At 42.2% G+C, this 27,675-nt stretch overlaps 2 protein-coding genes across 10 annotated transcripts in view; one reads left to right on the top strand and one right to left on the bottom strand.

The window, feature by feature from the left end:
• Window positions 1-4,100, top strand: part of LOC133546463 (gastrula zinc finger protein XlCGF57.1-like) — a 287,238-nt gene extending 283,138 nt beyond the window's left edge. For all 9 annotated transcript variants that reach the window (XM_061892218.1, XM_061892219.1, XM_061892222.1 and 6 more), the window contains one exon: window positions 1,802-4,100. In XM_061892218.1, the coding sequence (XP_061748202.1) occupies window positions 1,802-3,621 (1,820 nt within the window). In that variant the 3' untranslated portion in view covers window positions 3,622-4,100. The remainder of the gene's footprint in view (window positions 1-1,801) is intronic.
• A 4,564-nt stretch (window positions 4,101-8,664) lies between these two features.
• Window positions 8,665-24,877, bottom strand: LOC133546474 (zinc finger protein 501-like). Its single transcript, XM_061892240.1, has 2 exons — window positions 24,395-24,877; window positions 8,665-10,234 (listed from the first exon to the last, which is right to left on the bottom strand). The coding sequence occupies exons 1-2, from the start codon at window positions 24,579-24,581 to the stop codon at window positions 9,129-9,131; spliced, it is 1,293 nt and encodes a 430-aa protein (XP_061748224.1). The 5' UTR covers window positions 24,582-24,877; the 3' UTR covers window positions 8,665-9,128.
• Between the last annotated feature and the right edge of the window lie 2,798 nt (window positions 24,878-27,675).

The following is a 27,675-nucleotide window of genomic DNA, read 5'->3' as shown; positions in this document are numbered from 1 at the left end:
ACATGCATGCATACAACATGATACATCACACATGCATGCATACAACATGATACATCACACATGCATGCATACAACATGATACATCACACATACATGCATACAACATGATACGTCACACATGCATGCATACAACATGATACATCACACATGCATGCATACAACATGATACATCACACATACAACATGATACATCACACATGCATGCATACAACATGATACATCACACATGCATGCATACAACATGATACATCACACATGCATGCATACAACATGATACATCACACATGCATGCATACAACATGATACATCACACATGCATGCATACAACATGATACATCACACATGCATGCTTACAACATGATACATCACACATGCATGCATACAACATGATACATCACACATGCATGCATACAACATGATACATCACACATGCATGCATACAACATGATACATCACACATACATGCATACAACATGATACATCACACATGCATGCATACAACATGATACATCACACATGCATGCATACAACATGATACATCACACATGCATGCATACAACATGATACATCACACATACATGCATACAACATGATACATCACACTTGCATGCATACAACATGATACATCACACATGCATGCATACAACATGATACATCACACATGCATGCATACAACATGATACATCACACTTGCATGCATACAACATGATACATCACACATGCATGCATACAACATGATACATCACACATGCATGCATACAACATGATACATCACACATGCATGCATACAACATGATACATCACACATGCATGCATACAACATGATACATCACACATGCATGCATACAACATGATACATCACACATACAACATGATACATCACACATGGATGCATACAACATGATACAGTCAGGACAAAAAAAGCATGTTGGTTTGAGAACTTAAAAAAATCCCAGTTTTCCCCTAGATTCAAACTCTTCAACATTCAAACTATTCTTACATTCATACTACATTCTGTCAACCTTTCAGTTCAGCTTCAGCATTGGAGCATTCAAACACAATTCTTTCAGGAATTTCTTCATCTACTTAATATTATTATAATAATTAAATGTAGCTTACCACATTGAATGTGTGGACTGCATGAATGATGTCTTCTCAGTTCTCACTGTAACGCAATTTGAGTGTCTGGAAACGCACTAAATTAATTCAATATTACTATTATTAATAAGGTAAACAAGTTATCTTTTGAAGGAGTAGTCAGTAATCTGATTACTTCTTCCCAGTTTAACTGTGGTGACACTATCTAAATGAAAGTAAAACAGATGTCATATTTCTTGGCCAACATGTTTGACCTCGAACAGTACAGTAGAAAATGGATGGATGGATGTTGACTATGCTCATGCTATTTTTAGTGTGACATGTCTCTAAAGATGAATGTGAAAATGACAGTAATTATTGTCCACCAGCAGGGGGAGCTCATCACTAGTACTACTGCGTGGAGGCTGGCATGTGGTACATTATTTCCTGTGTGTGTATGACTTATTCAGAGGGAGAACAGCACACTAGTATGGATTGCAGGAATTAATTTGAGGATGTTTTTATATGAATAAGGTGGATTGGATGTTAGCCTGGGAAGGCATTCCCCTGAAGGTCTTCTTCATGTGTCAGCTGGAAGTACCCTGACTGCTGTGAGGGGAAACTGATGAGATTGTGAGATCATATGTTGGTGCAGGACAATGTCTGATGTGACTGAGCAAAGCTGGACTTTTATCAAGAAAGTTTGTTTTCTCCCGTCCCGTAGATGTCGAAGAACATCTTTTTCGTGAGCAGGAAGAGGAACCACAGCCCCCCCACATTAAAGAGGAAGTTGAGACGCCACAGACCCATAATGTTAAACTGACTCTTCACATTAAAGGGCAAGCGGAGGACCCACTGAACTTACACATCAAAAATAAAGAGGAGGACCCACTGAACCCTCACATTAAAGAGGAAGAGGAAGACCAAGATACGCCGCACATTAAAGAGGAAGAGGAGGACCAAGAGCCGCCGCACATTAAAGAGGAAGAGGAGGACCAAGATACGCCGCACATTAAAGAGGAAGAGGAGGACCAAGAGGCGCCGCACATTAAAGAGGAAGAGGAGGAAGAGGGCATCAGTCAGCCTAAATGGTTGGTGGAGTTCCCAGTGACTGGTGTCCCTGTGAAGAGTGAAGATGATGAGGTGAAAGGTGAAAGTGAGGAGAGGGGAGGGGGGGAGCCTCCAAGCAGCAGCTCAACACAACACATGACAACAGAAGCTGATGGAGACCACTGTGGAGGATCACAAGCAGACAAGCTCTTAGCTCCACTATCAGATAGTGAGGACACAACGTCACACTCTCCTGACACTGATGATGAAGACTCTAAAGATGATAAGACATGTCACACTGACAACACTCACTTCACTTGTTCTCACTGTCACAAAACCTTTAAATACCATTGTAGTCTGAAAGTACACATAAGATCACACACTGGAGAAAAACCTTTTTCTTGTTCACTCTGTAGTAAAGGTTTTACACAACGTCAGAATTTGAAAGTACACATGAGAACACACACTGGTGAAAAACCTTTTTCTTGTTCAACCTGTGGTAAAGGTTTTACACAACGTCAAAATTTGAAAGTACACATGAGAACACACACTGGAGAAAAACCTTTTTCCTGTTCGACCTGTGGTAAAGGTTTTACAAATAGTACAGATGTGAAAACACACATGAGAACACACACTAGTGAAAAACCTTTTTCTTGTTCAATCTGTGGTAAAGGTTTTACAGAAAGTCAGAATGTGAAAGTACACATGAGAACACACACTGGTGAAAAAACTTTTCCCTGTTCAATCTGTGGTAAAGGTTTTACAAGAAGTCAACATTTGAAAGTACACATGAGAACACACACTGGTGAAAAACCTTTTTCTTGTTCAATCTGTGGTAAAGGTTTTACAGAAAGTAATAATTTGAAAAGACACATGAGAACACACACTGGAGAAAAACCTTTTTCCTGTTCGACCTGTGGTAAAGGTTTTACAAATAGTACAGATGTGAAAACACACATGAGAACACACACTAGTGAAAAACCTTTTTCTTGTTCAATCTGTGGTAAAGGTTTTACAGAAAGTCAGAATGTGAAATTACACATGAGAACACACACTGGTGAAAAAACTTTTCCCTGTTCAATCTGTGGTAAAGGTTTTACAAGAAGTCAACATTTGAAAGTACACATGAGAATACACACTGGTGAAAAAGCTTTTTCTTGTTCAACCTGTGGTAAAAGTTTTACACAAAGTCAACATTTGAAAGTACACATGAGAACACACACTGGTGAAAAATCTTTTTCCTGTTCAACCTGTGGTAAAGATTTTACACAAAGTCAAAATATGAAAGTACACATGAGAACACACACTGGAGAAAAATCACATTCCTGTTCAATCTGCAACAGAAGCTTTTGTGACCGATCAAACCTTTTAGCACACATGAGAAGACACCCAGGAGAGAAAGTGTTGAGTTGCAGTGTGTGTGGTGAAAGATTGTCTTCTAAGTACCAGTGTAAGAAACACAAGTGTGCTGGTGAGAACAGCAGCAGCAAATGAAACTGCAGGATTTGAAATAAACTGTCCAGACTTTCATTTTGACTTTCTAACAACATCAGCACATATAACATGTGTGACATTGTTGTTTGTCCAACAATCTTTTTAATATGCTTCTACATTTATAGATTAGATAGTTGGAAATATAAAAGTATTACTTATTTGTACTTGTAATTGTTGATAATCCCATAGATTATCACCTTTATATGATATACATATGTACTGGTTCACATCTGAAACATCTTCTGGACCACTTCAGGAAGCATATTATTATTTACTTTATACATCATTTAAACAGTTGTCTTTTATGCAATTTTAAAATGTGTGACTTTATGAATCATTTGTTGGGTCTCTGTAATCCATTTTATTAATCATCTTTACTACTCTCTTTTGTAATATGATGATTGTGTTGTGATTTTTTTATACTTTAACTTAATATGTATGTACTTGTTCGTTTATGCAATAAAAAGTGAGAGAAAATGGCTGAGTTGTCTGTGGAAGGATGTTTTGTTTTTACTAACATACATTTGTGGGTTAAAAAAAAATCCCCACTATTGTGTTTTAAACATTCTTTACCTTTTTTAACATCCCCAAAACAATATCAATCAAAGTTTGGAATGTCAGGCAAAAGCCAATATTGTACATCATCTCACAGAGCTTTATTTTGCATACATTCATGAAAAAAAACCGTTTAATTTGTTTCCCTATCACAGAACGAACAAGTGTTGTCTTCAATTGCAAAACAACATCTTAAAAAATATTTTAAATTTTTTCCTTAAATTAACTCCTTGGCGTTTGGAAGAATGGAAACTTTCAAATTATGAGTTTTATTTTTTTGTTCCGGAGAAAATACAATAAAGAAGAAATGGTAAATAATTAAAAAAAATATATATATATATATATTTACTGGAATTACAATATTTTGAACAAAAGCCTTTATAATTGCTTAAAATATTGTGTCTGTTTGCAGGTCATACTTAATGAAATCTTCAAATAATAAACTATTTTTATCAGTCAATAAGTGCATCAGTGACCAAATGCCTTTTTCAAACCATTGCTGTACAAAGATGGATTTGTTTCTCATTTTAATATAAGAACAATTCCATAGTGGAGTATTGTGTGTGATGAAGTTGTGTTTGTAAATTAGTTTCCAGTACAACAACACTACTCTAGCCTTGACTGGAGGGCAAAGCAGGTCTAAATAGCAACCGGCTGATTGACAGTCCAGGTGTGGCCAGGTGCCAATCAGCCGCATCTGAGGGGAAACAGCTCTCAGAGAGACAAGCAGGAAACTGAACCAAAATAAGAGCGCTTACAGGAAATAAAAACAAACACAGAGGACAAAACCTAACTAAACTGTCAGTGACAAATTTGACACATTTATTAAAAAAACAAGACTTATATCAATATCTGCAGTTGCGGCATTTTGTTAATATGAAGGTGAAACATGTAACAAAGACAAGCATTTGTTTCATTGAACTGTTTACAAAAGCATATAATTCAGAAACTATTGATAGAAGTGTTTCATGCTTGTATAAGAAATCATATTCAACTTTATATATTAAAACAAAATGGGAGAAGGAAGGAGGGATAACTATATCTGAGGAAGAATGGACAATAAAATGGAGATATCAATGGACTTGTAGCAGCTCACCCAAGTGGAGAGTTTGGCTGGGAAAGTTTTATTCCACCTTCTCAGAAGTCTCAGTATGATAACAACTCCCCTGCCTGTTGGACAAATTGTGGGAATCTAAAGGCAAACCACTAGCATGTTTTCTGGGACTGCTCTGCCATAAAGGACTATTGGAAAGAGATACACCAAGCTCTACAGGATATTTTCAAATCACCCCTTGAAAGTAACATTCTGTTTTTCACACATCGCACCTCAGGATTGGCTGAAAAAAGAGAAATACTTCATGAATATCCTACTAGTGGCTTGTAAAAAGAGCATTACCAGGAAATGGATATTACAGGAGAGCCCAACTTTGAAGAAATGGATGGAAATCACAATGGACATTTATAAAACACAGGAGATAACAGCTTTATCAAAAGGATAAACTAGAGAAATGTACTTCATACTGGGAATACTGGCTCCATTATGTCACGCCACATAAGCCTGATTTTATTTTTTCCAATTCGTGATTAAACTGTTATTTTTTTTTTAAAGATGACTCCCTATATGTACATAGTTTTTTCTATTTATTTATTTACTAACTGTTCATATTCTTTCATTTTTTTTATTATTATCGTTATTATTGTTAATATTACTTTGGTTAGTTTTTTTTTCTTTTTTTGCTGATTTTCTGTGAGCGTTTTGCTGGATTTCAGCAGTTTGTTTTGTTTTCTTCATAGAAAAGTTGCTCTGGGTTTTTGTTCTTTTATCAATAAATATCCCTTTTTTCACTGCACGGTGCCACCTCGTTCTTCTGCATCTTAAAAATAACGAAATGATTGTAACTAGCATTCCCAATTTCCAGTTTTTGGTGAACTCTTGTGAAAAATCCACTCTCATGTTACTCTTTATAGTTAATTCATTTTTAAATTAATAAAATACTAACTGAGTCCTGCTGCTAGTTCACTTTTTGTGGTGTCATTTTGCTACCTGTTTAGGAAATGATATCTTCTTAAATATATAAATAATCTTCCATATTGGCAGCTATAGTGATTCATTTATTCAGCAGAGCAATACTGTTAGGAGCTGAATTAGATGGAACCCAAGGATGCAGAGACATATTGTTTGTAGACAAAATGTATTCTTTTATTCTGGGCGCAAGGAGGATGTAGCCACAAAAACATAAAGCGATGGTGGAGCACAAAAACACACCATAAAAACTACTAAGATAAATACCAAAACTAAACCAAAAGCGCTAGTAAAGACTGGGAATAATACTGAGAGATTAGATAAAAAATAAAAGAGCAAAGTACAAAAATAAATCTCTAGACGAAGCTAGGAAACATACTTCAAGAATGAAGTAAAACAGAAACACAAAATGATAAACTGCAAGCGTTAGTCGGAGCTGGATAAACAGGCAAACCTGCAAGATGCACGAGCAAAAACAGGAGGGTTTAGCAAGTGAGACGAGAAGGACAGTCATGCGTGAGGAACAGCAGTAACCACAAAGTACCGGCGCTAAGCACCCAGTTAATAAAGGCACGCTAATCAACCTCAGGTGTGTTGGATTGACCAGCGTCAGCTGCACTCCAGACTGTGGATGAGAGAGAGAGTCAATCTGATGTGCAAACAACATCATGAAACTTCAGTATACCACAAATACAACTTGCTTCCGACAAAAAAGTATACACAATTGCTGTCTTCCTCGCTGATAAAACATGATAGCAACATAAATCTGCTAGCTCAGGATCGCCCCCACTTCTCAGTGTGGTGAGTTGGAGTATCAATCAATCAATCAATGTTTATTTATATAGCCCTAAATCACTAGTGTCTCAAAGGGCTGCACAAACCACCACGACATCCTCGGTAGGCCCACATAAGGGCAAGGAAAACTCACACCCAGTGGGACGTCGGTGACAATGATGACTATGAGAACCTTGGAGAGGAGGAAAGCAATGGATGTCGAGCGGGTCTAACATGATACTGTGAAAGTTCAATCCATAATGGATACAACACAGTCGCGAGAGTCCAGTCCAAAGCGGATCCAACACAGCAATACAGTGCTGAAATCTGTATTTTCAAGGCCTACTGAAAGCCACTACAACCGACCACGCAGTCTGATAGTTTATATATCAATGATGAAATATTAACATTGCAACACATGCCAATACGGCCTTTTTAGTTTACTAAATTGCATTTTTAAATTTCCCGGGAGTTTCTTCTTGAAAATGTCACGGAATGATGACGTGTACGCAAGACGTCACGGGTTTATAGGAAGTATGAGCGCTGCACACACACACAGCTAAAAGTCGTCTGCTTTAACGGCATAATTACACAGTATTTTGGATATCTGTGTTGCTGAATCTTTTGCAATTTGTTCAATTAATATTGGAGAAGTCACAGTAGAAAGATGCAGTTGGGAAGCTTTACCCTTTAGCCACACAAACACACGGTGATTCCTTGTTTGAAATTCCCGGAGGTGAAGCTTTCCCATGGATCAGAGCGGTCAAGCGAACATGGATCCTGACAAAATGTCAACCAGCAGTTTTGGGTGAGAAAATTGTGGTAAAAAGTCGCCACTTACCGGAGATCAGCTGAGCTTGTGCCATCCATAAAGCTGCCGTCAACTTCCTGCAAACACTGGCCTCAAGACACCCGTGGAGACACACCTCCGACTATCAGGTAATATTAAACTCACTAAAACACTACCAACACAATAGAAAGATAAGGGATTTCCCAGGTTTATCCTGATAAATGTGTCTAAAAATATCTGAATCCGTCCCAATGCAACCCCCTTTTTTTTTTTTTTACTTGTTTTTTTTTTTTCTAGTCCGTCGCTATCAATATCCTCAAACACAAATCTTTCATCCTCGCTCAAATTAATGGGGAAATTGTCGTTTTCTCGGTCCAAATAGCTCTTTTTATTGGAGGCTCCGATTAAAAACAATGTGAGGATTTGAGGAGCCATCACACGGGTGACGTCATTGTCTGCTACTTCCGGTAAAGGCAAGGCTTTTCTATTAGCGACCAAAAGTTGCGAACTTTATCGTGGATGTTCTCTACTAAATCCTTTCAGCAAAAATATGGCAATATCGCGAAATGATGAAGTATGACACATAGAATGGCCCTGCTAACCCCGTTTAAATAAGAACATCTCATTTCAGTAGGCCTTTATGTCTTATAATCAAGGAATAATGAGGTCACACTGATATTAGAACATTAATGCTTAGGTTTCATCCAGTAGTGGACCGGTTATGTCTGATGATGATGATGATGATGATGATGAAGATGTATCTGTGCAAGTGAACAAATGGATCCACAAGGGACAACAACCCTTTCCACAGACTACACACACATCATAAACATTGATCTTCAAAACCTTCAACAATATATTTGAAGAAGACTTTAGAGTTGAAAGTGAAGATGTGAGGTGAAATAAGTACAAATGCAGCAATAAAAACAAGCAACTCCACTCACGATGGCTCTAAAGTTCAGTGATGTGTTGCTAACTTCAGACTTTTTCTTCTTTGTTGATGTTTTGCAGGAGTTAACATCCATGATGTAATAATGCTGCTCAGTCCACATTTTGTTAACAATTTTATTCATTCATTCTTTTAATTGGATAATAACATCAATAAAAATGCAATGGAAGAAAATGTGTGAACAAAAAACAACTGTAAATAATAAGAAGTTCTCTCTTTAACAATGAGAAAATAAAATAAAATAGTAGCTACATACATGATATTCAATAAATGCACACAACTTAAAAGTAATTCCAGAACAACATAGAATAACAGTAGAAGATGAGAAGCACTACTACATACAACATAAAATATACATTCATATTAAACATGCTGTGTTTTAAAGTACATTTAGCACAATCACTGCTTAAGTGTATTTAAATCCCTGCAGCCTCCATGACTGTTACACACTTGTGTTTACTGACCTTATTCTTAACCCTGAATGTTTTATCGCACACGGTGCAACTAAACGGTTTCTCTCCAGTGTGTGTTCTCATGTTTCTGGTCATGACAAGCTTTGTGGAGAAACTCTTCTTACAAACAGGGCAAGTAAAAGGTTTCTCTCCAGTATGTGTTCTCATGTGCGTGGACATGTTAAGCTTTCTGGAAAACCTCTTCTTACAAAGAGAGCAAGTAAAAGGTTTCTCTCCAGTGTGTGTTCTCATGTGTCTTTTCATTTGCTCATTTATGGAGAATCTTTTGGGACACACTGAGCATGGAAAAGGTTTCTCTCCAGTGTGTCTTCTCATGTGTGTGGTCATGTGTTGCTTTCTAGAGAAACTCTTCTTACAAACAGAGCAAGGAAAAGGTTTCTCTCCAGTGTGTGTTCTCATGTGTCTGGTCATGGCAGACTTAATGGAGAAACTCTTCTTACAAACAGAGCAAGTAAAATGTTTCTCTCCAGTGTGTGTTCTCATGTGTGTGATCATGTGTTGCTTTGTGGAGAAACTTTTTTTACAAACAGAGCAAGTAAAAGGTTTCTCTCCAGTATGTATTCTCTTGTGTCTTGTAAAATCAGTCTTTCGTTTAAATGATTTCCCACATTCAGAGCAGTCAGAGTCTTTGTTGTTAGTGTGATGTCTCGTATCACCTTTGGAGTCATTTTTACACTCCAAAGGTTCTTGAATGTGGTCACTGTGATCAGAAGAGTGTGACATCATGTGGTCCATGTCTGACAGTGGAGCAAAGATGCTGTCTGGTTCTGACTTTATATCTTCACAATTCTCTCCATCAGCTTCTGTGATGTGTTGACTTACAAGCTCCGCCCCTCTGTTCTCCTCACTTTGACTGTGATGAAGCTGTAAGGACTGAGCTTCATCTTCATCATTATCCTCCACCAACCTTTGAAGCTGCTTCGACAGTTCCTCCTCTTCCTCTTTAATGTGGGAGGGGGCCTGTCGCTCCTTCTGTCCCACACTGGAGGTCCACTCCTGCTGCTTGGAGGGAATCTCTTCATGACTCTCTGCTGACACCTGCTGGACGTCTGCAGAACATAAAACACAAATGAGGTGTTACTGTATTGAAGTTTGCAGTATTCAAACTATTCACATGTGAGCTAGGCCAAACAGACAGTGATGGGCAAGCGACTTGGAAAATGTAGTAAGCTAAGCTACAAGTTACTCCCAATTAAATGTAGCTAAGCTATCCTCAGAGAATTGTAGCAAGCTACACTACACGCTACACTGCAAAAGTAGCTTGCCACATCAAAGCTACATTTAACAGCATTTCTATCTATTGGCCCACATGTATAATATCAGTGTTAATGTAACTGAGAGTGTACACATGGACCCAGTGAGAGAACTACATGTCTTCAACTCATCACTGAGCTTGTTCCACCACTTAACTCCTAAAACTGTGATACATTTGCATTTTATATCCCTTCTTACTTTACCTATTTCAAAAATCAATATCCCCCGTAAATGATAGTTTTCTCCTCTTAATTGAAATAACCTAATAATACAAGCTGGAAGACTGTTGCTGTAAACATTTCCACAAACTTCAACACAATATGTTAAATATGGAAAAATAAAAGAATAATATAACTGTGGAGAGGGGCGTGGCCTACGCGTTCCCTGCGGGCGGGGCGTGTGCAGGGGCCGGCCAGGAAGCAGCATACAGGTGAGCAGATACCTCAGCTGGAGCGAGTGATCCAATCACCTGTTCCCTTTATCAGCAGCCTTGGAAATCTTGAGGGGAAAGATGATGAGAGTGACGGAGAGAGAAAGACACACACGACGAGACACAGTGAACAAACTGGAGAGCACTGGACTGATGCAGTTGCATGTACTGCCATCAATAAAAGTGTAAATCACTGAGACCGAGTGTGGTGATTCCAGCCAAACAACGGTGGATCTGGGACAGAGACCTTCCACAGTGGCGCCCAACTAAGGAAGAATCCAGGAAAGATGTCGGCACCAAACCCCTTGGAAGCGCTTGGACAAGTGCTGGCGCAAGTATCAGCAGCAAGTCAGCAACAATCGCGACATGAAACGCATGGTAGAGGGGGAGGATCCTCAAACATTCCTGGACGTGTTCGAGGCGTCAAACAGGTGGCCGGAAGAAGAGTGGGGAGCCAAACTGCTGCCGCTCCTGGTGGGGGAGGCGCAGCGGGCGGTGTTGAGTCTCTCGGCATCTGCCCACCTGCAATACACCAACCTCTGTTAAGCCATCCTGGACCGGGTCGGCAGCAGCTGACGCTGATTTAGAGCGATGACGCTGGAGCCAGAAGACCGAGCGTTCGTGTTCGCCTACCGGCTGAGGGACGCAGCGACCCGCTGGCTCCGGCCCAATGGACAGGATCCAGGTGTGCTGGAAAGCATCGTTTTGGAGCGGTTCCTGGACGCCATCCCGGCTAGGACATCAGCGTGGGTGAGATACCACAGCCCCCCGAGCGTAAAAGCAGCGGTGAGGTTGGCGGAGGAACACCTAGCAGTGCAGAGGGAGGCAACCCCGAGGACGGCCGCAGGATCCACCCCAGCACCCCGGCGTCAACTCGCCCCGCGATGGGGGGGTATGGAGCGGGCAAGATCACCCGAGCATAAAGACCAGGTTTTCCTGGTGGCCACACAAACACTTACACACACACACGCAGGCACGCACACACGCACACACACACCACTAACGTTGGGACACGGGTTAACAATAAATCTGATGTGTGCATGTTGCAGGTTCCCAGTGCTGCGGCGAGAGGGCTTCCCTCGCAGAGGGCACCTCAACTTCCAGGGCTGGTGTGCTGGGGGTGCAGACAACCCGGTCACGTGCGCAGGGATTGCTCCATGATGGAGGTGGGGCAGGCAATGCGGGTTGTCGAGCCGCCAGCACCCGCTCCCGATCCAGGAGAGACATACTACGTCCCGGTAAGAGTACAAGGGGGTACATATCGGGCGATGGTGGACTCGGGCTGTAAGCAGTCCCTGATCCACCAAAACCTGGTTCGACCCGATGGCTTAACATTTGGGGTATGACGAGACACTTAATCGAGTCATGGTCCAATTCTATTGGCCAGGCCTCCGGGCGGATGTGCGCCGGTGGTGCGCAGCCTGGCCAGACTGCCAGCTGGTGAATCCAGCGGCCACTCCACGGGCACCGTTACGCCCATTATCGCTCATAGAGGTTCCATTCAAGAGAATTGGCCCGAGTACACGGGGACATCGTTTTGTTTTAGTCCTGGTGGATTACGCATCGCGGTATCCCGAAGCAAAGCCTTTGCGCTCTATCTCCGCCAAAAGTGTCGCGCAAGCACTGTTTCAGGTCATCTCCCAAGATGGAATCCCAAAAGAGATTCTGACTGACCGGGGCACGTCCTTTATGTCACGCATTATAAAAGAACTGTACGGATTATTGGGGATAAAAGCGATCCGCACCAGCGTGTACCTGCCACAAACGGATGGACTGGTGGAGAGATTGAATAAAACACTGAAAACAATGAGCCGTAAATTTATGCACAAGAACAAACATAATTGGGTAAATGGTTGGATCCCCTCATGTTTGCGATGCAGGAGGTACCCCAGGCCTCACTTGGTTTTGCACCGTGTGAGTTATTGTACGGCCGGAGGCCTGGCGAAGTCTTGGACGTCATTAAAGAAAGCTGGGAGGAGGGTCCAAGCTCCAGCAAAAATGAGTTACAGTACGTCCTTGACATGCGAGCAAAACTCCACCAGGTGGGGCACTTGTCACGCGAGAATTTACTCCGTGCCCAAGAGCGTCAGCGGCGCAAGTATAACCGGGGAACCCAACTGCATAAATTCACACCGGGAGAGAAAGTGCTTGTATTGCACCGCTCGGCCTGAATCGGGCGGTGGAGGCATGTGGAGAGGGGCGTGGCCTACGCCTTCCCTGCGGGCGGGGCATGTGCAGGGATTGGCCACGAAGCAGCAGACAGGTGAGCGGATACCTCAGATGGAGCGAGTTATCTAATCACCTGTTCCTTTATCAGCAGCGTTGGAGATCTTAAGGGGAAAGATGATGAAAGTGACGGAGAGAGAAAGACACAGACGGCGAGATACAGTGAACAAACTGGAGAGCACTGGACTGATGCAGTTGCATGTACTGCCATCAATAAAAGTGTAAATCACTGAGACCGAGTGTGGTGATTCCAGCCAAGCAAAGGGGGATCTGGGACAGAGACCTTCCACAATAACATTCGCAGACATGTCTTATTCGGCATGTTTTACTTTATAAAGAGAAGCAATAGATTTGGATATTTTTCCCTTTACTGTATTTTTCGGATTATAAATCGCTCCGGAGAATAAGTCGCACCGGACGAAAATGCATAATTAGAGAAGGCATTGATTGATTGATTGATTGATACTTTTATTAGTAGATTGCACAGTTCAGTACATATTCCCTACAATTGACCACTAAATGGTAACACCCCAATAGGTTTTTCAACTTGTTTAAGTCGGGGTCCACCTTCATCAATTCATGGCAAAAAAACACATATAAGTCGCACTAAAGTATAAGTTGTATTTTTTGGGGGGAAATGTATTTAAATGAAATCCAACACCAAGAATAGACATTAGATAGGCAATTTAAAATAAATTACAGAATAGTGAACAACAGGCTGAATAAGTGTACTTTATATCAGGCATAAATAACCAACTGAGAAGGTGCCTGCTGTGTTAACCTAACATATTATGCTAACAGTCATCCAAATAACTATAACTTATAGAACATGCTATACATTTACCACACTATCTGTCACTCCTAATCGATAAATCTGATGAAATCTACTTAGTCGGTGTCGCTTCTAAACAACTCTGCCAAGTCCAAAGTAGACAATGTGCGGCTTCCTCTTCTATCGGTACGTCTAGGCACTTATGTGAATAAGATAAATAATATTTTTTGATATTTTACAGTAATGTGTTAATAATTTCACACATAAGTCCCTCCAGAGTATAAATCGCACCCCTGGCCAAACTATGAAAAAGAAATGTGATTTTTTAATCCGAAAAATACGGTATATATTCAACATAATTTATTATCAATTATTCTTCCCAATAATTTAGTTTCATATACTCTATCAATTTCCAATTGATTTAGTTTTGCTTCACAATTTGTCTTTGCACCACTTAACACCACAAATTAAGTTTTCTTATCATTTAAATGATAACTTATAGATATCAAAACATTTTTTTAGCTGAATCAACTCAACTTCTATTCACCTCAACACTTCAAGTATTCTCCTGAACAATATACATGTGTATCATCTGCAAACATAATACATTTTAATCTGTTAGATACTGAACAAATATCATTTAAATAACGAGCCTGGTGGAACCACACACACACACACACACACACACACGCATGTATAAATATATTATATATATACAAACCCCGTTTCCATTTGAGTTGGGGAATTGTGTTAGATGTAAATATAAACAGAATGCAATGATTTGCAAATCCTTTTCAAGCCATATTCAGTTGAATATGCTACAAAGACAACATATTTGATGTTCAAACTGATAAACATTTTTTTTTTTGCAAATAATCATTAACTTTAGAATTTGATGCCAGCAACACGTGACAAAGAAGTTGGGAAAGGTGGCAATAAATACTGATAAAGTTGAGGAATGCTCATCAAACACTTATTTGGAACATCCCACAGGTGTGCAGGCTAATTGGGAACAGGTGGGTGCCATGATTGGCTATAAAAGCAGCTTCCATGAAATGCTAAGTAATTCACAAACAAGGATGGGGCGAGGGTCACCACTTTGTAAGCAATTTGTCGAAAAGCTTTAGAACAACATTCCTCAACGAGCTATTGCAAGGAATTTAGGGATTTTACCATCTACGGTCCGTAAAATCATCAAAAGGTTCAGAGAACTTGGAGAAACAGTCCTGTCGCATGTGTTACATTTGTCCGATATTTAAATGTTTTTTAGTAAAATAAAGCCACACTTTCGACCGTCGACGCCCGCTATCCATGCTTGACTGACTCGCTCGGCTACATAGGCTCGGCTATGCTAACACTTCCGGCGGTGGGCGCTTCTTCGTTGGTGTTCAGCGGCTTCTTCTTCCGGGTCGGCGGACATATCATTTGTTTCCGGTCGGCGGACTGGGTATCGAAACTAGGAATCGAAATTTAAACTTTTGAACAATTCCGGGAGAATCTGAAAGTTAGTCCCGGTTCCAATCGATACTCGATACCCAACCCTAGTCACGGGGGCAGCAGCCTAAGCAGGGAAGCCCAGACTTCCCTTTCCCCAGCCACTTCGTCCAGCTCTTCAAAGGGAATCCCGAGGCGTTCCCAGGCCAGCCGGGAGACATAGTATTCCCAACGTGTCCTGGGTCTTCCCCGTGGCCTCCTACCGGTTGGACGTGCCCTAAATCCTGACCAGATGCCCGAACCACCTCATCTGGCTCCTCTCGATGTGAAGAAGCAGCAGCTTTACTTTGAGTTCCTCCCGGATGGCAGAGCTTCTCACCCTATCTCTAAGGGAGAGACCCACCACACGGCGGGGGAAACTCATTTCAGCCGCTTGTACCCGTGATCTTATCCTTTTGGTCATGACCCAAAGCTCATGACCATAGGTGAGGATGCGAACGTAGATCGACCGGTAAATTGAGAGCTTTGCCTTCCGGCTCAGCTCCTTCCTCACCACAATGGATCGGTACAACGTCCGCATTACTGAAGACGCCTCACCGATCCGCCTGTCGATTTCACGATCCCCTCTTCCCTCACTCGTGAACAAGACTCCTAGGTACTTGAACTCCTCCACTTGGGGCAGGGTCTGCCCCCCAACCCGGGGATGGCATTTCACCCTTTTCCGGGCAAGAACCATGGACTCAGACTTGGAAGTGCTGATTCTCATTCCGGTCGCTTCACACTCGGCTGCGAACCGATCCAGTGAAAGCTGAAGATCCTGGCCAGATCAAACCATCAGGACCACATCATCTGCAAAAAGGAGAGACCTAATCCTGTGGCCACCAAACCGAAACCCCTCAACGCCTTGACTGCGCCTAGAAATTATTTCCATAAAAGTTATGAACAGAATCGCTGACAAAGGACAGCCTTGACGGAGTCCAACCCTCACTGGAAATGTGTTTGACTTACTGCCGGCAATGCAGACCATGTTCTGACACTGATCATACAGAGAGTGGACCGCCACAATAAGACAGTCCGATACCCCATACTCTTTGAGCACTCCCCACAGGACTTCCCAAAGGGACACGGTCGAATGCCTTCTCCAAGTCCACAAAGCACATGTAGACTGGTTGAGCAAACTCCCATGCACCCTCAAGGACCCTGCTGAGCGTATACAAAGCTGGTACACAGTTCCACGACCAGGATGAAAACCACAGTGTTCCTCCTGAATCCGAGGTTCGACTATCCGGCGTAGCCTCCTCTCCAGTACACCTGAATAAACCTTACCGGGAAGGCTGAGTAGTGTGATCCCACGTTAGTTGGAACACACCCTCCGGTCCCCCTTCTTAAAGAGAGGGACCACCACCCCGGTCTGCCAATCCAGAGGTACCGCCCCTGATCTGATCCGTACCATACACGGTGTTGACATTGCACTGCTTCCCCTTCCTGAGGCGGCTGAAGGTGGTCTAGAATCGCTTCAAAGCCGCCTGGAAGTCGTTTTCCATGGCTTCTTCTCCTATGTTTGAGTCTTTGCCTCCGCGACCGCTGAAGCTGCACACCGCTTGGCCTGTCGGTACCTGTCCACTGCCTCCGGAGTCCTATGAGCCAAAATAACTCGATAGGTCTCCTTCTTCAGCTTGACGGCATCCCTCACTGCTGGTGTCCACCAACAGGTTCTGGGATTACCGCCGCGACAAGCACCAACTACCTTGTGGCCACAGCTCCAATCAGCCGCCTCCGCAATAGAACATGTTCCACTCGGACTCAATGTCCAGCACCTCCCTCGTGACATGTTCAAATTTCTTCCGGAGGTGGGAATTGAAACTTTCTCTGACAGGAGACTGCCAGACGTTCCCAGCAGACCCTCACAATGCGTTTGGGCCTGCCAAGTCAGTCCGGCATCCTCCCCCACCATCGCAGCCAACTCCCCACCAGGTGGTGATCGGTAGAAAGCTCCGCCCCTCTCTTCACCCGAGTGTCCAAAACATAAGGCCGCAAATCCGATGACACAACTACAAAGTCGACCATGGAACTGCGGCCTAGGGTGTCCTGGTGCCAAGTGCACATATGGACACCCCTTATGTTTGAACATGGTGTTTGTTATGGACAATCTGTGACGAGCACAAAGTCCAATAACAAAACACCACTCGGGTTCAGATCCGGGCGACCATTCTTCCCAATCACGCCTCTCCAGGTTTCATTGTCGTTGCCAACATGAGCGTTGAAGTCCCCCAGTAGGACAAGGGAATCACCCGGGGGAGCACTTTCCAGTACTCCCTCGAGTGTACCCAAAAAGGGTGGGTACTCTGAACTGCTGTTTGGTGCATAAGCACAAACAACAGTCAGGACCCTTCCCCCCCACCCGAAAGCGGAGGAAGGCTACCCTTTCGGCCACTGGGTTGAACTCCAACGTGCAGGCTTTGAGCCGGGGGGGCAACAAGAATTGCCACCCCAGCCCGTCGCCTCTCACTGCCGGCAACGCCAGAGTGGAAGAGAGTCTATCCCCTCTCGAGAAAAGTGGTTCCAGAGCCCTTGCTGTGCGTCGAAGTGAGTCCGACTATATCCAGCCGGAACTTCTCCACTTCACGCACTAGCTCAGGCTCCTTCCCCCCAGTGAGGTGACGTTCCACGTCCCAAGAGCTAGCTTCTGTAGCAGAGGATCGGACCGCCAAGTTCTCTGCCTTCGGCTGCCGCCCAGGTCACATCGCACCCGACCTCTATGGCCCCTGCTATGGGTGGTGAGCCCATTGGAGGGGTGACCCACATTGCCTCTTTGGGCTGTGCCCGGTCGGGGCCCATGGGAACAGGCCCGGCCACCAGGCGCTCGCCATCGTGCCCCACCTCCGGGCCTGGCTCCAGAGCGGGGCCCCGGTGACCCGAGTCTGGGCGAGGGAAATCTGGGTCCATGATTTTTCTTCTTCACAGAGGTCTTCGAGCTGCTCTTTGTCTGATCTCTCAACTAGGACCTGCTTGCCTTGAGAGACCCTACCAGGGGGCATAAAGCCCCCGGACAACATAGCTCCTAGGATCTTTTGGACACTCAAACTCCTCTACCATGATAAGGTGGCAGCTCAGAGAGGAGGTCATACCAAAGACTATAAAAAATTAGAATATATATATTTTTTTTATTGTCATACCAAAGACTATAAAAAAATGTGACCCATTACCTCCCTTCTTGGCGCTCAGCATCAAAGGTTGTAATTGGGGGTTATATCACCATAAATGATTCCCGGGCGCGGCACCGCTGCTGCCCACCTCCACCTCACTTCCCAGGGGGTGAACAAGGGGATGGGTCAAATGCAGAGAACACATTTCAACACACCTAGTGTGTGTGTGACAATCATTGCTACTTTAACTTAAACTTAAACTTTTTTTAATGGATCGCCAGGAGGACGGTTGATAAAATATGGCCGTGACTCGTCGTGAGAAAAGTGTGTTCACTTCAAAATGACACCTTGTGAGTGAATTTGAAAATAAAATATTGTTATGAAACAAACTTTTGTGTGGTGTTGCTTCCTTATTTGTCATCATTTAGCGCTGATTTTAACGTGTAGTGGCAGCAGCTGAACTGAATGTCACACCGTGTCATAATTAAATTGGTCAGCTGGAACAACAGATAGCAGTATCATTAATAATAATAATGGGTTATATTTATTTTGCACTTTTCTATATACTAGACCAGGGGTCGGCAACCCGCGGCTCCGGAGCCGCATGCAGCTCTTTGGCCACTCTGATGAGGCTCAGCTGCACATGGCTCAGCTGCATAATCACCGACCCCCTCCCCCCCGTCATTGTTTTGGGGGGTTTCCGGATTTTGGTGCCACTCCCGGGGCTATCATTCTCGGACTTTCACTCGGACTACAATAGTGAGGGCGTGCCATGACAGCTTTACTTTTAACGTCCTCTACAATATGTCATCACCCGCCTTTACACCATGTTATCTGCGTGCCGGCCAGACGCATGCATCTCGCTGCTCCCATCGTCACACGTACGAGATTGCAAGGGATATAGTCAACAGTCATACAGGTTACACTGAAGGTTGTGATATAAACAACTTTAATACTCTTACTAATATGCGCCACACTGTGAACCCACACCAAACAAGAATGACAAACACATTTCGGGAGAACATCCTCACAGTAACACAACATAAACGCAACATAACAATTACCCAGAAACTTTTGCATCCATGACTCTTTCAGGCTATATTATACACGTCCGCGCCCCCAACTCCGCCCACCTCAACAGACGCATGGAGGGGGGGGGGGCGGGGTTTGGTGCTAGCGGGGTGTAAAATATATCCTGAAAGAGTCATGGAAGATTGGGATTCTGGGTATTTGTTATGTTGCGTTTATGTTGCCACAATAGAGTTTATGCCAATTTATTGTGGCATGTTTTGTAGGGTAAAATAATCCCACACAGCTGACATTTTTACCGTAACTTTTAATTCACACGGTTAGAACACAGACCTGTGAAGTTTTGAAGGTGTTCTGGAATATGCAGAACGGAGTTTAGGGAGCAGCAGAAGAGTGGAATGTATTATTTAAATCGGTGCGTTGGAAAACGTGGACCAGAGTTTTTTTTAAAACTGGATCTGGATCGGCATTTTCCCATGCCTTGCCGATATGCATTTTTTGGCAAATACTGGCGGCTGATCCGATCCAAATATCGGATCGGGACAACCCTAATGTGTACACAGCATTACCCTTCTCGCTTAGCTTCTACTCAAACAATTAGCCAGTCACTGTGGATTTCAGTTCAACAACTGGGGCGGCATAGCTCAGTTGGTAGAGCGACCGTGCCAGCAACTTGGGGGTTGCAGGTTCGATTCCCGCTTCCCCCATCCTAGTCACTGCCGTTGTGTCCTTGGGCAAGACACTTTACCCACCTGCTCCCAGTGCCACCCACACTGGTTTAAATGTAACTTAGATATTGGGTTTCACAATGTAAAGCGCTTTGAGTCAATAGAGAAAAGCGCTATATAAATATAATTCACTTCACAACTGAAAATACTTCAATAAAGTTATGTTTCCAATGCTCATCGTTGTGCTCATTCATGTCGATGGTGTCATGGTCCACGTCTTGGACCATGTCATACTCTGGTTTTGTTTCTGTTTTGTTATCATCCTGTGTTGTATTTGGCTCTCTTAGGTCCCGGTGGCACTTCCTGGTTTGTTTCTGTTGTCCTAGCAACGCATTTGTGTCACCTGCTTCCCGTGTGATCACGCACACCTGCCCCTGATTTATCTCCTTATTTAAGACCGCTTTTGTTGGACATTGGCTCTCGGACTGTAGTTTGCTATATGCAACAGATGAAGTCGCATTCCCGCATGTTGAGAAAATACTTTTGTTATTAGATTAGCGTCCATGCTATTTTGTTTGTCTGCTTGTCCCTAGTTTACATACCAGCGCTTTTTGTTCATTCTAGCTCCCACGCTAGTTCTGTTGGTTTTTGTTAGTGCCTTTGTGCCAGTGTCTTTGGTTCACGCTGTGTTCCATCCTCCGCTGCACCCACGACAGAACAACTTCACCACGATGCCAGCGAGACGTCACAGATGGGGTTTTAACTTTAAGGGGACCGCGTGCGGTAAAGAAATATAGTCCGTTGGCGAGCAATAAAAAATACTATGAATGTCTTTCTTTGTTGCTCAAACGACGCCTGCGCATACATGCTGCTTCTGGTGAGTCAAAATGCAGGGAAAGAGAACACAAAAATGCCACAAAAGAAAAAGATCAAATCTGTTATTGCTGCTCAGCAGAAATCTGCAGTTCATATTTTGTGCTTCCAATCAACATTCTCTCTAATCCTGTGCAATTGCGCACTGCTAATGTGTCCTCTGCACACGGCAAATCTATGCCACTCCAAAATCTAACTAAAAAATAAGCGCATAACAATTTTCAATGTAACTGACGGCCACAACAGAGAAAAACGTTTTCATCATCACCGTTCAATTATTGGAACGTCTGTCGAAACGCTCGAAGGAGGACATGAATTCCAGCGATCCCTTTATTGAGCTAAATTTTTGTCGGCCACAAACACGTGACCAAAACATTGGTAAAAAAGTTCCTATCCAGCAAAACTGGACATTTTCTGCCGCACAAACCTGACCACAACCAAGTTTGTCATTTCAATAGCAGCCGCTCGCACTTTCCCACGTGCACCAACACATGCACTAATGGCACTTAGCCAGTCATGCCTTTACAGACACACAAAAAGCTATAACAATCAAATGTGTGCTTATTCTAGTGTCATTTATTAAGAATCCTAAGTTATAAATATTAATCAAGAAATGGGGCTTCACGGTGGCAGAGGGGTTAGTGCGTCTGCCTCACAATACGAAGGTCCTGCAGTCCTGGGTTCAAATCCAGGCTTGGGATCTTTCTGTGTGGAGTTTGCATGTTCTCCCCGTGAATGCGTGGGTTCCCTCCGGGTACTCCGGCTTCCTCCCACTTCCAAAGACATGCACCTGGGGATAGGTTGATTGGCAACACTAAATGGTCCCTAGTGTGTGAATGTGAGTGTGAATGTTGTCTGTCTATCTGTGTTGGCCCTGCGATGAGGTGGCGACTTGTCCGGGGTGTACCCCGCCTTCCGCCCGATTGTAGCTGAGATAGGCGCCAGCGCCCCCCGCGACTCCGAAGGGGAATAAGCGGTAGAAAATGGATGGATGGATGGATAATCAAGAAATGCTGTTATTTTAAAGAAATACTTATACAAATATATATTATACAATCACAAAGTTACAGGAATGTACAGTACACATGATCCCATGCTTACATCTCATTGTGCAACATGTGAATGTTTTAGCGGGAACTAAATGTCATACCTGAAAGGGTACAATTTGTTTCCAAAGCAGGACCCCTACCCAGACATACAATACTAGTACACAGCTCATGAAAAAAATATATTTTTTGTTACTGTCATTGTAAGTGGTCTAAAACACTATTAGTAGAAAACAATCTCATGGAAATTAATGCTGTCATTTGATTATAATAATAAGAAATGTCACTTATTCAGGCAGGTTAGAAATAAGTTCATACTTTTAAAAGAGACTCAACTGTTTGCAAATTGTACTCTTACATTTTGCCCCCCAAAAAATTTAAGACCACCAAAGGATATGTTTTGTTACCATTAGTGGTTTAACAGAACATTTTAGTGTCTATATTCCCCACAATTTATAATTATATTGAATCTATATTCAATGATAGCTAGCGTTAGATCAGGGGTCTGCAACCCGCGGCTCTGGAGCCACATGAGGTTCTTTCATGCCTCTGTCGTGGCTCCCTTTGGCTTTGAAACCGAATGTCAACAAATAATGGTTACTTGATCTATTATATTTCATTTTATTTAGTTAGTTCATTTGAATTTCACAGTTGTAATTTTGGAGAGTTCTGGGATCTTGTCATAGGGAAATAAAACCCATGTGAATATATTGTGGATGTAAATGTATGTCACAGCCCTTATGCGACATCTCTTGCTGCCATGCAATTAAATTGTTTTTAGCGGTCAACCCCTAGCAATGACGGATCAAAAAGACAAACATTTTATTTACTTACATTTTTATTAATTTGCTGTTTTTATTGATGACCAGGTAGTTGTTTTCAATTTTTAGTCAAATAAATATGCTATAGTTGTATGCTTTCAGAATGTTGGAATGAGTTGATTTTTATTTTTGTATTCATTAATAAGGGAAGGAACAGTGTATTTTGTTTCTAATGTTCAAAATAATTTGATGATTTGCTTTGTTATACCCAGAAATACATCAAATACATGTTTGATGTCATTAGTGTAACACAACTATAAGTGGTGTTATCGTCATTTTAGGAATCTAACAAGAGTTTGTGGCTCTAGGTGGGTTTTATTTGGGGGAAACAGGCTAAAATGGCTCTTTGTATGCTGAAGGTTGCCGACTCCTGCGTTAGGTCAACACACAAAGCTAATGTGCGTGTACATGTTACGTATGTGTGGAGTTACATCATTTTGTGCTAAAAGCCATATTCTGCTTTCATGAATAAATGTTTGCCTTTTAGACATTGTGTTAACATTATCAGATTTTTTACCTAATTTAAACAAATCACCGTTCCTGGGGACTGACTCCATTGAAAACCTATCAGCGTCACTTCTCATTCTGGCATGTGTATGCGTGGCATTATGATCAGTAATGGACATGCATGTGCTGTCAGTCATGTTATGTTACTGATACATGCTACTGGACTATACTTTTATAGTATTACTTGGCTATAAAAAGCTGAATGAGGTCTTATTAGTATGAGTGCACATGTGTGTTACTGTATATTGTTGTTTGAGTGCTGATATTATAATTGTTATATAGAACACTTCGTATTACTTTTAATTTTTTACTGTGCCACCAAATGTTTATAGTACTAAATGAAAACATTTGCTAGCAAAAAAGCAAGGCGTACATCCCATATCATTGAATGTATATTCTATCATGACAACAACAACATGACTGCAAAGTGTTAGTTGCTTCTCTCGGACTGTTTCTGTGTACGTGCACACGCTCCCAGTGTGTGTACAAGACAGCAGTAAGTGACAAGCATGAACGCCAAACTAATTCCTAACCAGTTTTATTCAATTTAATTATCCATCCATTTTGTACCACTTGTCCCCTTCGGGGTCGCTGGAACCTATCTCAGTTAGTAATTGTGGAAAAAAATGGACATTTAAAAATATGTATATGTTCTGTTAAACCACTAATAGTAACATAAGCAAGCTGGTGACGATCGAGTTATATTTTTTTGTAAGAAAAAAACTAACTTTAAACAATTTGCAAACGGACACTTTAATTTTAGCTGTTGTATTGATTTGCTGACTACCTCTGTAACAAAACCTAGGAATGTTTTCTGTTGATTATCCATGTTCTTCTTTAGTTACAATACTCTGTTCCATGAATCTTCTTTCATCTGCATGCCAGATTGTTTACTTTCACTTGACAAGGCTACTCCATTCACTTCAATCATACCAAATGTCCATTTCTTGTTAACAATCAAATATAAAGTTAGTAAACATTTGAGAGTAGGAAGCAAACAAACCTGTTCTGTGTAACACAACTTGATGTTTCTTGAATACAGCGTCCAGTAGTTGATTGTTCTCCTCTTTTGTTCTAGAAAGTTCCGCCTGGTATTCTGCTATCGTTCTTCCTAACACTACAAATATTTCTTCAACAGCAGCAGTTAGTCGCTGATCCACCAACGCTCTCAACATTTGTAATGTAGACATTTTCACACAATCACAACACTTTACTCTCACACTTGATCTCTACTTAGCGATGTGTTGATAACTTCTGTGTCTTCTGTTAGCAGCTAACAAGCTAAGCTAACTAGCGAGCTAAGCTAACTAACAAGCAAAGATAGCACGAGAAGCGGCACAGTGCTTCTAGCGCACCGAGACCACTTTATCCTTAAATAAAGAATCAAATATGTATTTTATACGACGAAAATATTTCAAACTGTAGAACAAATAATAAGACTGACTTATTAGCGTCCTGCTCGCGGCTTTCTGTGTCGATGTGCTTTCACGACAGTTAGCACACTTGACGTTACAAGACAGTACTGCTCTGTTCTGCCGCCTTTCGTTTACGCCAGAAGCTGGGAATGACGTCACAGCCGAGTGGCGGAGGAGAAAACACAGAGACTATTGTCACATGATAGTATCTTCAAGACACTTGACACATTTGGCTTCGGCAATTTTTTTCTGCAAAACAATGAAGACGTTGTACTGCAATGGTAATAGCTCCATAACGCTCAAATCTGCTACATAGGGAGGACATGCAAACTCCACACAGAAAAATCCCGAGCCCGGGATTGAACCCTGACTACTCAGGACTTTCGTATTGTGACACAGACGCACTAACCCCTCTTCCACCGTGCTGCCAGATATAGATGTAGAGATATAATATATGTAATGCCAATTGAAATTTAAAAAGAACATGAAAACCTCCCACATTCTAAAATACATTATAAAACAAATTATCATCAAAGACAAAAATAATATCATGAGTGTAATATTTATCTTGTTTCTTTTTTTCTTTCCTTATGCTACTGTTGTTTCAATACATTGTTAAATATTTGAATATTTTTACGGAAATAAGTTGTATGTCTTTGTTTCGAAAATTTAAAATGGACAGTGTAGATCATTTGGTGAAATGACAGTTTTGTTGTTGTTTGTGGTTACCCGTAGGAAGAACTGTGCCGAGCTGCATGAATAAGTTGGCTTTAATTAAGACTTCAGCAGGACAGTAATTGTACATACGCACTGCATGAGAGGGTGGTAGTAACTGACTCCTCGATGTGCACACCCTGGTGGTGTGTTCGAGAATTACAACATGAAAACAGCTGCAAGAAACAAAATCTGTACAAAAAATGCTGCAAGTCAAAGCCACAGAGTCAGTCCAAGTTTACCACAAACAAGTGCTATGGACAGTCTGTGCATGATGTGACAGTGGATCAACACAGCCAAAGTGAAAATGACACATTCTACGTGGATGGCTTGGAAATAGAAAATTGCATTGACTCTGTAAATCCACAACAAAGAGACCAAGATGAAGGATTTGTCACAGTGTGCATAAACGACATGCCAACCGAAATGAAAGTGGATACAGGTGCTAAATGCAATGTAATGTCACTGAAGACTTTCAATAGAGTAAACAGCGGCGTGAAACTCGCCAAACAACACAGAAGCACAAATTTGGTGGCTTACGGAGGAGCCAAAATCGAGACACAAGGTGAAGCTACGCTGACATGCTTTTTAAAGGGACAGCGCCACTTACTGCCATTTTTCACAGTGGATAGAATGTGACATCACTGTTGGGCTTCCGTGCATGCCTGCGTACGGGGCTAGTCGAGTTGAGTCCCGATGTGCACCATGTCACCACAGAGAACACTGGAGAGTTCAGCGCACGGATCCTCACACAATACCAAGATATTTTCAGTGAAGAGCTCGGAGAACTACCAGTTGTTTACACAATGACAGTGGACCCCAATGTGCCGCCAGTTGTTAGGCCGGCCCACCGCATCCCAGTAGCGATGCAAGACTGTGTGAAAGCTGAACTTAAACGCATGGAAAGCATAGACGTTATTACTTCAGTCACCGAACCAACAGCTTGGGTGTCATCCATGGTCGCTGGGCACACAAAAGTCAAATCAGAAATCAGATTGTGCATCAACCCCAAAGATTTAAAGGCCTACTGAAATGAGATTTTCTTATTTAAACGGGGACAGCAGGTCCAATCTATGTGTCATACTTGATCATTTCGCGATACTGCCATATTTTTGCTGAAAGGATTTAGTAGTGATCATCCATGATAAATTTTGCAACTTTCGGTGCTAAGAGAAATGCCAGAAGTCGCAGACGATGACGTCACATGTTTGATGGCTCCTCACATATTCACATTGTTTTTAATGGGAGCCTCCAACAAAAAGTGCTATCCGGACCGAGAAAACAACAATTTTCCCATTAATTTGAGCGAGGATAAAAGATTCGTGTTTGGGGATATTATTAGCGACGGACTAGAAAAAAATAATTTAAAAAAAGTTTTAAAAAAAAAACCTGATTGCATTGGGATGGATTCCGAAGATTTTTGACATATTTACTAGGTTAATTCTAGGAAATCCCTTATCTTTCTATTGTGTTGCTAGTGTTTTAGTGAGTTAAATAGTACCTGATAGTCGGAAGTGTGTCTCCACGACTGTCTTGACGCGCAGTGTCTCAGGGGAGTCGACGGCAGCTATGGATGGCTCAAGCTCAGCTTTTCTCCGGTAAGAACTGACTTTTTAACCACAATTTTCTCACCGAAACCTGCTGGTTGACGTGTGGTCGGGATCCATGTTCTCTTGACCGCACTCTGATCCATAGGAAAGTTTCAGCTCCAGGATTTTTAAACAAGGAATCACTGTGTGTTTGTGTGGCTAAAAGCTAAAGCTTCCCAACTCCATCTTTCTACTGTGACTTCTCCAATATTAATTGAACAAATTGCAAAAGATTCAGCAACACAGATGTCCAAAAAAACTGTATAATTATGCCGTTAAAGTAGACGACTTTTAGCTGTGTGTGTGTGCAGCGCTCATACTTCCTAAAAACCTGTGACGTCTTGCGTACACGTCATCATTACACAACGTTTCGAAGACGAAACTCCCGGGAAATTTTGAATTGCAATTTAGTAAACTAAAAAGGCCGTATTGGCATGTGTTGCAATGTTAATATTTCATCATTGATATATAAACTATCAGACTGCGTGGTGGGTAGTAGTGGCTTTCAGTAGGCCTTTAAATGAAGCACTAAAACGGCCCCACCACCCCATGAGAAGTGTTGAGGA

Source organism: Nerophis ophidion, unplaced genomic scaffold (genome assembly GCF_033978795.1).
Source record: "Nerophis ophidion isolate RoL-2023_Sa unplaced genomic scaffold, RoL_Noph_v1.0 HiC_scaffold_30, whole genome shotgun sequence".
NCBI lineage: Eukaryota > Metazoa > Chordata > Actinopteri > Syngnathiformes > Syngnathidae > Nerophis > Nerophis ophidion.
The sequence above is the reverse complement of the archived record's forward strand: the minus strand, read 5'-3'. Positions and strand labels throughout refer to the sequence as shown.